This window comes from Biomphalaria glabrata, chromosome 6 (assembly GCF_947242115.1).
Source record: "Biomphalaria glabrata chromosome 6, xgBioGlab47.1, whole genome shotgun sequence".
Classification (NCBI taxonomy): domain Eukaryota; kingdom Metazoa; phylum Mollusca; class Gastropoda; family Planorbidae; genus Biomphalaria; species Biomphalaria glabrata.
Window position 1 is genome coordinate 1,628,594 of NC_074716.1, and position 12,138 is coordinate 1,640,731.

The 12,138-nt window shown below is 36.5% G+C and overlaps 1 protein-coding gene across 1 annotated transcript; it reads left to right on the forward strand.

Moving 5' to 3' along the window:
• The first annotated feature begins 532 nt into the window (after positions 1–532).
• LOC106052905 (uncharacterized) lies at positions 533–10,701 on the forward strand. Its single transcript, XM_056031447.1, has 9 exons — positions 533–687; positions 1,991–2,141; positions 2,900–3,094; positions 6,049–6,202; positions 7,024–7,072; positions 8,663–8,877; positions 10,034–10,224; positions 10,333–10,409; positions 10,532–10,701. The coding sequence occupies exons 1-9, from the start codon at positions 613–615 to the stop codon at positions 10,658–10,660; spliced, it is 1,236 nt and encodes a 411-aa protein (XP_055887422.1). The 5' UTR covers positions 533–612; the 3' UTR covers positions 10,661–10,701.
• The last annotated feature ends 1,437 nt before the right edge of the window (positions 10,702–12,138 follow it).

Here is a 12,138-nt window from a genome sequence, read left to right on the forward strand (position 1 = left end):
GCTGAAAGAATTAAGACTTGTATTTAAAAAAAAAAGACCTTGTCATAAGATAATGCTGAAAGAATTAAGACTTGTATTTTTAAAAAAAAGACCTTGTCATAAGATAATGCTGAAAGAATTAAGACTTGTATTTAAAAAAAAAAGACCTTGTCATCAGATAATGCTGAAAGAGTTCAGACTTGTATGTAAAAAAAGACATTGTCATCAGATAATGCTGAAAGAGTTAAGACTTGTATTTTAAAAAAGACCTTGTCATCAGATAATGCTGAAAGAGTAAAGACTTTAAAAAAATACCCTGTCATCAGATAATGCTGAAAGAGTTCAGACTTGTATGTAAAAAAAATACCCTGTCATCAGATAATGCTGAAAGAGTTCAGACTTGTATGTAAAAAAAAGACCCTGTCATCAGATAATGCTGAAAGAGTTCAGACTTGTATGTAAAAAAAAAATACCCTGTCATCAGATAATGCTGAAAGAGTTAAGACTTAAAAAAAGGACCTTGTCATCAGATAGCTTGTTTATAATTTTAGATTGTTTTTTTATTGTTTTACCTTCAGTCTTCGTCAGACATTAAATGAAGGTAGTAAATACAGCAGTGTTGACCTTCACCTTATGTTGACCAATGTGCAACATTGTCAAGCCATTGTCCAGCAACTCATTGTGTCTGAAACTGATATTTTCTTTTCAGTAAGCTGTTTTGTATTTTATTATTTTTGTAAGTGCGTGTGTGTATGTGTAAAAAAGGGGGAGGATAATATTTATATTTTTTTTTACAATTTGAATATGGAAAATTGTCCATTACATTGAACTGAATGTTTGTAAATACTTCAGTTCAATAAAGCAAATATAATAATGACAATGTCTTCGATTCCGAAGATTAAGGATGAGTGCAGTGTACTGTCACTGGTCACGGTTGATCGCTCGTCTAGCGCTGGACTGGGGCGATTTGCGTAGGTTAAAAACACACACAGCCTACGACCATCTGTGTCACCACGGGTTTCTTTACCTTTACCTTTACCTTAGTCTGTTGGACCGTTGGGGCACCAGGCAAGATTTGTCGACCGTCTTTATCCATTCCTCTCTTTTTTTTTTGCCTTGTTTAGAACCTCTCTCAATGGCAGGCCCGTCCATTCTTTAATGTTGTCCTCCCATCTCTTTTTCTGTCTGCCTCTTCTTCTTTTCCTGGCACTGTTCCCTGAAGGAAGGTCTTTGCGAGCCCCGTAGATCTTGTAATGTGGCCAAAGGTTTTAAGTTTTCGTCTTTTTACAATAGTTAGCAGGTCGTCATGGGCTCCGATCGCTACAGTAACCCTGTCTCTGATTTCTTGGTTTGTGATGCGGTCTTTGAATGTGATGCCTAGGATCCTTCTGTAGCATCTCAATTCCATTGCTAGGATCCTCCTCTCAAGCTCTGCATTCAACGTCCACGACTCGCAATCATATAAATAAGCATATAATCCCAAACGGATTAGAAAGGGAATGAAAGAAGCGAAGAAAAAGTGGATAGAGAATAAGTGTCAAGAAATTGAACAGGGACTTAATAGGAACAACAGCAAAAAAGCGTACCAATTAGTAAAGGACCTCACTACCTCAAAGCATGGAAGAACCAACACAATTCAAGACAAAAACAACAAATGCTTAACCGAGGACAAAGATGTGTTGAAAATGTTCAGAGTTGTAGAACTTTGAAATCTCAGGAGATCCAGAGATACTAAATGTCCCGGCAGTCTCCAACATTGACGACTATCCGATTCTTCGCTCGGAAGTAGCAGCAGCAGTTAAAGCCCTGAAAAGGGGAAAATCGGCCGGAATTGACAATATTCCTGGTGAACTTCTTCAGGCGGGAGGAGAAACTATGATAAACGCACTCTATATGATTTGCAACACGGGTTTGTAACAGTATTAAAAGTTCATCTTTACGATATAAATGTTCAGCTTTTAGCCACACGCATGTTTGTGTTCTAATGATTTGCCCCTTCATATCCTTATAGAATACACTGTCCAGCTTGTCTGAAAGTTTGTCTGTCCACTCCAGTATCTTGACCAAGAAAATTTACCAGATTGATGACAAAAATATTTCCAAACCAACACTTCATGACAACTTCAATGGTCAGTTCACGGCTTCGTGTAGGTCATCTACAAGTAGGTTTTTAGTGAAATGTTCAATTAATGTATTTGCACACTATAGAACTCAACGATATGTATATATAAAGAAATAAAATTGATAGCCTACATATGTTTTAATGATGTAACGGTCTGTATGACATAAAAGGATTGCTATGGCTACACTGTGCCTGTTGCTTTGTCCCCATCAGTAACAGAAGTTGAATGATAAGTTACCGGTACTTAGTCGTACAGGTTAGTTAGACAGTAGGCCTATATTGAATGTAGAAGGTCTGATAGTGTCTGTGTTAGTATATTATCTTATCTTATATAATACAGACGTTACTTCAAAAAAGAAGATGATTACGTCCTACGCGTCATGCATTTAGTCATGCATATTAACCAATGACTTAAATTCTGCCAAGTCACTGGTTTTCCTGGCTAGCTCAGGCAACCCATTCCATGCTCTAATAGCACTAGTGAAGAAGGAGTATTTGTACAAATTTCTCCTAGCATATGGGACGAGGAATGTGCCTTTATCTTTGTGTCTTTCAGAGTATTTTATTAAATTTTGTTTTTGTATTTGAAGATTATGGTTCAGTGTTTTATGTATGATTGCTACTTTACTTTTGAGCCTTCTGTCCTGAAGGCTTTCTAAATTTAGTGATTTTACTAAGTGATTTTTATACAGATATTGACTATATATTTTTAGTATATTTTTTTGTTCATATATTGACTTTATAGTGTAGGGTTCGGGTAAGACAAAACATACATCCTTCATAATTTTCTGATTGTAGTTGACTCCAGAACTGACCATGGGAATACAGCTGAGTTGGAGGGTCAGCATGTCAAAGGTCGTCGGAGTATCATTGAGTCGACTGTAATGATCGCTGGACAAATTCGTTTTGGAGATGTCGTTGGTCTAACAGAAGCGAAACGTTCTTTACAGGATTCAATAGTCCTGCCTTCCATTTTCCCGCATCTGTTTACAGGTAACACTTTGTAGTCATCAACCCCACAGCCCCGGCTTTGAAATGTTAACCCCACCTACCTCCCACCCACCTTCCTAGTTATTTTAGAATTATTTTTTTATTATTTTTTTTTTACAATAGTTATTTTTGTTTCTACTCTAAATTAATTAATTGTTTCTAATATATTTTATTTAATTGAATTCTATTTATTTTATTATTGGGAAGGGAAAAACTACCTATATATTTTTTCTAGTTATTTTTATTGTCAAATGGCCAGGTGATATGGTCTCGAAAGTGGCAGGATGACCTGGGTACTTTCGGGACAAAGCGGTAGTTGTCGTGTTACCGCGGAGGGTTGCATTCACCGTTTCTGCTTTTGTAGTATTTTATAATTGATATTTACATTTAAGAATATTTTACACGATTCTAAAGCTTAAGACAGAACATTTATTTGTTTAAATTCATTTGGATCTCTTTTTTTTTATTGTCATGATGTATATTATTTTGAATGTCAGATTATTTGCAGACGATTGCATAATATATAGAACAATAAAAACAACACAGGACACAGATATTTTACAAAGAGAATTAGATGAATTACAGAAATGGGAATCAAATTGGAGCATGTCTTTCCACCCAGAAAAATGTCAGTTGTTAAGAGTAACAAAAAAACTAAAACAAATTAATTCCACTTATCTTATTCATGGCAAACCAGTATCACAGACTAAAAACGCAAAATACCTAGGTGTTATAATAAATGAAAAACTATCATGGAATCCACATATTGATGAAACTACAAAAAAATCAAACAAAGCATTAGGATTTATTAAAAGAAATTTCTATAAATCAAATAAGAACATAAAACTAAAATGTTACTTAACCTTGGTTAGGCCAATAATAGAATATGCATCCTCCGTTTGGGACCCCTCAACTCAAGAAAACATTAAGAAACTGGAACAGACACAAAATAGAGCAGTGAGATTCATAACAAACGAATATTCACATTTGACTAGAGTAACACCTTTAGTAAAATCACTAAATTTAGAAAGCCTTCAGGACAGAAGGTTCAAAAGTAAAGTAGCAATCATACATAAAACACTGAACCATAATCTTCAAATACAAAAACAAAATTTAATAAAATACTCTGAAAGACACAAAGATAAAGGCACATTCCTCGTCCCATATGCTAGGACAAATTTGTACAAATACTCCTTCTTCCCTAGTGCTATTAGAGCATGGAATGGGTTGCCTGAGCTAGCCAGGAAAACCAGTGACTTGGCAGAATTTAAGTCATTGGTTAATATGCATGACTAAATGCATGACGCGTAGGACGTAATCATCTTCTTTTTTGAAGTAACGTCTGTATTATATAAGATAAGATAAGAATGATTCAAGAAGGTTTAATAAATTTCCAGGTTACGTATTTTAAATAACATTCGGGTGTCCTGTTATATATATATGTGTACGAGATTAAAGGGAAACTCCCATGGTTTTTCATTTACACCCTCCTTATCCCAAAAAGTAAATAGATCGTGTGTCTGACTGATTCTAACAAACTGGTCAGTGTAAGACTAGCCTAGGCTACGTGTAGTCGGTCATCGTGTCACGACAAGTCAACCAAGTGATAGTGCTTGTAGTGTGTTGAGTGGTCAGGTGAGAAAAAATATACTGCCAATTGCCAATGGTCAGTCAAGCATGTAGATCTACTCTTAACACGTATTTTGTTTCTTTGCTTACAAGATCTGAGTTTTTTTTTAAATTTTTTATCGTAAACTTTACTGTATGGTTTTCCGTTATACAAAAAGTCAATAGATTAAATTAATAGGTTTGTGTGACGACACATAGAAACCATGTGAAAATTAGTCCGTTTTGAATGCGCAGAAAAATAACGCCAGAAAAACATCAATTACTAAGTTATTATTGAAAATAAAATAAAAAGAATAGTAGGCCTATATTCATTTTCTGTAAATCAAAACACATATTATATTAAAAATTTTCAAAACCTTCGGAGTTTCCCTTCATATATAGATATATACATGTACAACCAAAGCTACAAATAGAGCTGTAAATTGCGACAGGGCTAGGTCACTATAGATCGGCACCTTCGATATGGTCACGGAGGTCACGCACAGGTCGACACAGTTTCAGCATCAACAGTCGGGCCTCCAGCGACCAGTTGAAGCAGGCGCCAGCCCACCAGCACACTGCTCACGTCTTGTGACACATGTTCGTGTGATCGTATAAATTACGTTTCTTCAAAAAAGAAAATAATTCCTTTCTGCGTTTATTTTTAGGTAACTTTGGGTTAAAGGTTAAGTTTTATGCTCCAAGATAAACTAAAGTCACTCTGAAAAATGCAGGAAAATTTTTTTTACATCGGCTGGACTTTTTTTTTATTGAGTGACTTTTGTTACCTCCATGTTCCGCTATCTGGGAAAGAGCCAATATTCTTATAGCCTATAGATCTTCTAATAAAAACATTTTAGATTAGAACATGGGTTAACATATGTACCGGAAGCTCAAAATTGGAACCAGTGAAATCTGCCCATGTGGAGTGTCACTAGAGAATGCCGACCATGTCCTCCAAAACTGCTCTCTTTACCAAGAGTCCCGTACAAGACACCGGCCCCAAAACACCCAGATAGAAAGAAAACTATATGGAGAGCTCCCTAATTTGGAAACCACTGCGCAGTTCATGTCATGTATTGGTCTAGTCATCTGAACACTCCAACATAAAAATGAGAACGAAGAAGAAGAACATGGGTTTAGTTTCGTATTCTACTGGCGTTTTCTATCTATTTGCAAGTATATATCATATCTGGGAAGCGTTCAAATATCTATTTGGAATGAGACCGTCCAAAATTCCACATTTTAATACAACATAAGCCTAACATAAACAACAACTCTCTTGTATGTCTGTATAAGCGTGTGTGGTGTCAGCACAAGTCCATGTTTAATTTTTACTTTACCTTTAGGTGGTAGGAAACCCTGGAGAAGAATTTTGCTTTATGGACCACCTGGGACCGGAAAGTCTCGCTTGGCTCAAGCTGTCTCCACCGAGGTCACAGCCACCTTTTACTCAGTGTCCAGTACTGACCTCTTGTCCAGTTGGGTCGGAGAAAGTGAAAAGTAGGACAGTAGTTGGTAACTATAAGTTAACACAGATCAGGGCAGACGAATGAGTGGACAGACAAATAATAGAAAGACAATAAAGAGAAGTCCAAAAACATAGAGGAACAGCATATAATCTGGGTGCATTTGTACAATAAAACACCACAATACTTGTTCAAAATCTTTTTTTAAAAATACATAATACACTGTTTTCTCGCGCCAAAAACAAACAAAAAATTCGTTATATAATATTAAGGTCAATAAAAAAAAGAGGTTTTGACTAACTACTGGCTCGCTTCGATTATTTGATGGTTAAAAAAGTAGTTTATGATCAATAAATCCAGAGACCATGATTTACTTTTTTGAAATAACACATTTAGAGGAGTGCACAAAAAAAAAAAAAAGGAAAATCCAAGCTGTACAATTGTTAGGCCTGTTAATTCAATAAAAATGTGAAGCAATGAAGCAATGAGTTCCTGCGCGGTGGCTAATGGGTAAAGCGATTGGCTTCCAAACTGAGGGCCCCGGGTTTGAATCTTGATTAATCTCGGGATCTTTAGGGCACCTCTGAGTCCACCCAAAAAAATGGGTCCCTGACATTAGTTGTGGTTGGTCGTTGTGCTGACCACAATAAACCGTTAACCATAGATACAGATGATCTTAATTACATCATCTGCCCTCTAGATCGCAAGGTCTGAACGAGAGAACTTTTAACTGAGTTCGCAACCAAGGATTTATGTTCCCTTTTTTTTTTTTTACTTTACTCAAATAAAAGTTTGTTTTTAAACATTTTTTTTTAAAATCTAACTGTTACTAAAGTAAATTTTGTCTATCGGTAGGTTGATCAAAGAACTTTTTACAGTCGCAGGCTGTCAGTCCAATCAGTCAGTGAGTTTAATCATTTATATAGTCTTCTTTTAAAAGTGATTTCAGCGTCCCTCTGAGATGATGTTTACTGTATGGTCCTAGACCACTATTTCATGAACTATTTATGTTCAGATTATTTACAATGTAGGGGGCGCGGTGGCTGAGTGTTCAAGCGCTCGGCTTCCGAACCTGGGGTCCTGGGATCGAATCTCGGTGAAGACTGGGATTTTGAATTTCGGGATTTTTAGGGCGCTCTTGAGTCCACCCAACTTTAATGGGTACATGACTTTAGTTGGGGAAAGTAAAGGCGGTTGGTCGTTGTGCTGGCCACATAACACCCTGCTTGTTAACCGTTGGCCACAGAAACAGATGACCTTGACATCATATGCCCCATAGGTCGCAAGATCTGAAACGGAAACTTTACATTTACTTTACTATTTACAATGTGTGTCCTGTTTGTGTATGACTCGGGTAATAGGCCTATTCATTGATGAACTATTTATGTTCAGATTATTTACAATGTGTGTCCTGTTTGTGTATGACTCAGGTAATAGGCCTATTCATTGATGAACTATTTATGTTCAGATTATTTACAATGTGTGTCCTGCTTGTGTATGACTCAGGTAATAGGCCTATTCATTGATGAACTATTTATGTTCAGATTATTTACAATGTGTGTCCTGCTGGTGTATGACTCGGGTAATAGGCCTATTCATTGATGAACTATTTATGTTCAGATTATTTACAATGTGTGTCCTGCTGGTGTATGACTCGGGTAATAGGCCTATTCATTGATGAACTATTTATGTTCAGATTATTTACAATGTGTGTCCTGCTGGTGTATGACTCAGGTAATAGGCCTATTCATTGATGAACTATTTATGTTCAGATTATTTACAATGTGTGTCCTGCTTGTGTATGACTCAGGTAATAGGCCTATTCATTGATGAACTATTTATGTTCAGATTATTTACAATGTGTGTCCTGTTTGTGTATGACTCAGGTAATAGGCTTATTCATTGATGAACTATTTATGTTCAGATTATTTACAATGTGTGTCCTGTTTGTGTATGACTCGGGTAATAGGCCTATTCATTGATGAACTATTTATGTTCAGATTATTTACAATGTGTGTCCTGCCGGTGTATGACTCAGGTAATAGGCCTATTCATTGATGAACTATTTATGTTCAGATTATTTACAATGTGTGTCCTGCTGGTGTATGACTCAGGTAATAGGCCTATTCATTGATGAACTATTTATGTTCAGATTATTTACAATGTGTGTCCTGCTTGTGTATGACTCAGGTAATAGGCCTATTCATTGATGAACTATTTATGTTCAGATTATTTACAATGTGTGTCCTGTTTGTGTATGACTCAGGTAATAGGCTTATTCATTGATGAACTATTTATGTTCAGATTATTTACAATGTGTGTCCTGTTTGTGTATGACTCGGGTAATAGGCCTATTCATTGATGAACTATTTATGTTCAGATTATTTACAATGTGTGTCCTGCCGGTGTATGACTCAGGTAATAGGCCTATTCATTGATGAACTATTTATGTTCAGATTATTTACAATGTGTGTCCTGCCGGTGTATGACTCAGGTAATATTCATTGATGAAATAGACAGCCTGTGTCGTCAACGTAGTTCTCGAGAAGATGAAAGCAGTAGGCGGGTCAAGACTGAGCTACTGCTCCAGATGGGTGGACCTACTGAAGACAAGGTCTTCTTACTGTGTGCTACCAACTGTCCCTGGGAACTGGACACAGCTTTCTTGAGACGGTTTCAGAAGAGAATCTACATCCCTTTGCCAGACTTGTAAGTGTTGGTCTAGCTACTGTAGCCATAAGTTTCTAAGAGTAGTCAGGTATGACATTTTAACAGTGTATCTCTTACCATCGACAGGTTCTTTTTTTTTTTTTTAAGTAGTAGGGTCACTTCGTATACGTCTTCTATTTCTAGTCCTTCATTTATTGGATACGCTTGAAGTTACATTTGGGCTTTGGTAATTTCTCTTCGCTGTATGCATTTTTCAAATGACCTAATCTAAAACATTAATTAGATATCTTTTTAACCAGAGCAACACCAGAAAATGTATGGGCATATAGAAAGAAAAGATCCGTGAAATGCTATGTAGCGTGTCTACGTAATGCAAGGGAATGCCTGTAATGAGAAGGAACGTGTCATCAAAACAATAATATCTCTTAAATAAAATAAAAACCTAACTTTTCTCATTTTTTAGACATTTTTTTTGTTTGGGGGGGGGGGGGGATATCATTAACCGTTCTCTCAGGATATAAAAAAGCATAGGTGTAATACTGAGATAGTTGCTTGAACGAGTCTTCCCGGCATCCTTACAATTTTACAATCCTCGGACAACGCCGTCTGCGCTGGCTTGGTTATGTTCGCGGGATAGAGAAAATGGCATCCTGAAAGTAATCCTTTGAGGGTAACTCGCAACAGGTTCAAGAAAAACTGCTCGTCCCCACCTCCGATATGTGGATTTAATCAAACAGATTACTGGAAAGACATAGCCCTAGAGTCTAGACCGCACTATGTGTACAGGGGTGGTGACCAAGATAGCTAAGGACAGCTCTGGAAAAAAAAAAGCTTGCCTAACGAAAAATGACCGGCTCCTCTAGCACCAAAGCGAAGGCCAGTTATTGCCACCTTTATGTGTGGACGGGAATGGACAAGAATAGGCAACGGATCTGGTCCGGTCAACCAACGCATCCCTAAAAAAGATATAATTCACTTGTTAATACAATACTATTATAGGCATTTATAATATGTGTACGGTCCTTCTAGCATATCGACGATATAGTAAAATTGGATCTTTTTTTTTTTTAAATCTTTTCAATAATCTTAGAATCTAGGTATTAGGCCTACAATGGTAGCCCATCAAATAAGATAGATGCTACTGACTATAACTATTTTTCCCTCTCTCTCTCTCTCTCTCTGTCTCTGTTTCCAGCACGTCTCGCATAGAGATAATGAAGTTGCACTGTAAAGGTAATAAAGTGAATATGACCGAGTCTGACTGGACGCATCTTTCTTTACTGACGGAGGGTTATTCTGGCAGTGACCTGTCAACGTTGACCAATGGTGCTTTGTTTCAACCAATCCGAGATATGCAGACTGCGAATTACTGGCGGGAATCACCTGGTAAGTTATCCAGAGCACTAGGGTAGGTAGTTTATATGTTAACAAGAATTAGTATTCAGAACCTTTTATGCAAGCTAATTGACAATGTTAAAAATAAACTTCTTTCAGATGGGCGATGGGTGCCTTGTGATGTTAAAATGGAGAATGCTGTGTCTATGCATATAATGGATCTACCACCAAATCTGGCAAGACTTTATTAATATATATAAATTTGAAAAAAAAAATCATTCATAATAAATGTATCCACTAATGAATTAATTTCATTTTATGTTTGTTTTGAAGCTTTGACTCATTTTGTTTTGCTCAGGTTTGTCCACGAGATGTCCAGTTAGAAGATTTTGTACAGGCTCTACAGGTTCATAGACCTACTGTCTCTCAGCAAGAGTTAAACAAGTTTGATGACTTCACTGCCTCTTATGGTCAGAGTGGACAGTAAAACAGTTTTAGTCAACCAACGGTCATTAAAGCTCCTTAAAATAAAAATCACGAGTGTCATGGCGTTAATAAAAACTGTTGTTTTTTTTTACATTTTGGTCATGCTAGCCTACGGTTTGAGACTCTCCCACTGCTGCGCCATGGTTTTTTGATTGTTACTAGTACCATAGTTAAACAAACAAAAGTTATAGAGGTCTGTTGTACAATGAAAATTGAGAGGTGACAACGCCTTGATGATCCGATGACATAAAATCCACTGTATGCCGGGGAATCTTGTTTAGGAGAAATTGCTCTTTAAGAACAAATATTTGAATTCTCCAAACAGAAATCATGAAAAAAAAGTGACTTAACATGAAGCTTGAATCGAATATTGACTGGTTTTGCGTATTGTCTTCCCTTGTATTTAGGATCCTCTCTAAAATTAGCTTTTCTTGTTATACACATATTTAGTTAGCTTTGGCATTTAGCGTCTATTACGACAACATCGTTAGTGACAGAGACTAGACTGAGGCCAATTCTGTATTAAATCTGTTGAACTTTGAATGCTTGTGGACATAGTCTTTCAACGTTCATTTTGTGGTGTGTTCATGTTCATTATCAGTGAACTAAAACACACCAAGGGAAAAGTGACATCCTTAATACAAGAAAGAATGATAACTCTATTAGAAGGATCCCTGGGTTTTTTTTTTTTTTTTACTCTCTTTGGTATTTTTAGTACTATTGGACATTTACTGTTGTAAAATATTTGACAGGTTTCGGATGTTCCTTCAGAGTTGAAGATAATCTGATTCCTAATCCAAACATCCCGCAAGACGGCTGAGGATGGCAGCGGGCAGGATATGAACCCGGAACCACCGAGGAGTCCGAACGACAGTGCAGCGCGCATACCGCATGACTAGGCAGCCATCTGCTCGGCATTTAAACATGCTGGTTATTGTTTATACCATTAAAACAGCCTTGACCTTGACATTCATTATTTCGTGGCATACTTGAGCTGAGAGTTTCATAATTTTTTAAATTTTTTTTTATAAGTCATCATAAAGAGCATTATATTACAGCTGCCTTATACAACTATACCTGTTCCAAATATTGTCTTTTAAAACGCCAGGAGAATATATTTTTAAATTAACTGGTCATGCCGAACAGATAGAATAGACATTTAATTTTTAAAAACAGTTTCGTTACTATGGACACAAACATAGAATAAGCCTAAATCTAAGAAAAAAATACATTTTAAAACTGTAACAATCACAATTAGAAACGGTTGACTACAAGTAGTGAGAATGTTTGGAAGGCAGCAAATATAAGATTAGATAATTGTGTTGGTCAGGTAGAAATGGAAGTTCAGTTTGACTATTATTGATCACCTCATCATTAGGCCTACAACTATAACAACAATATAAATGCAAACACGAAAAACATTCACTCAGAAAACATTTACACACACGCACAACCAGCGCTTTCTATAGCTTTGAGATA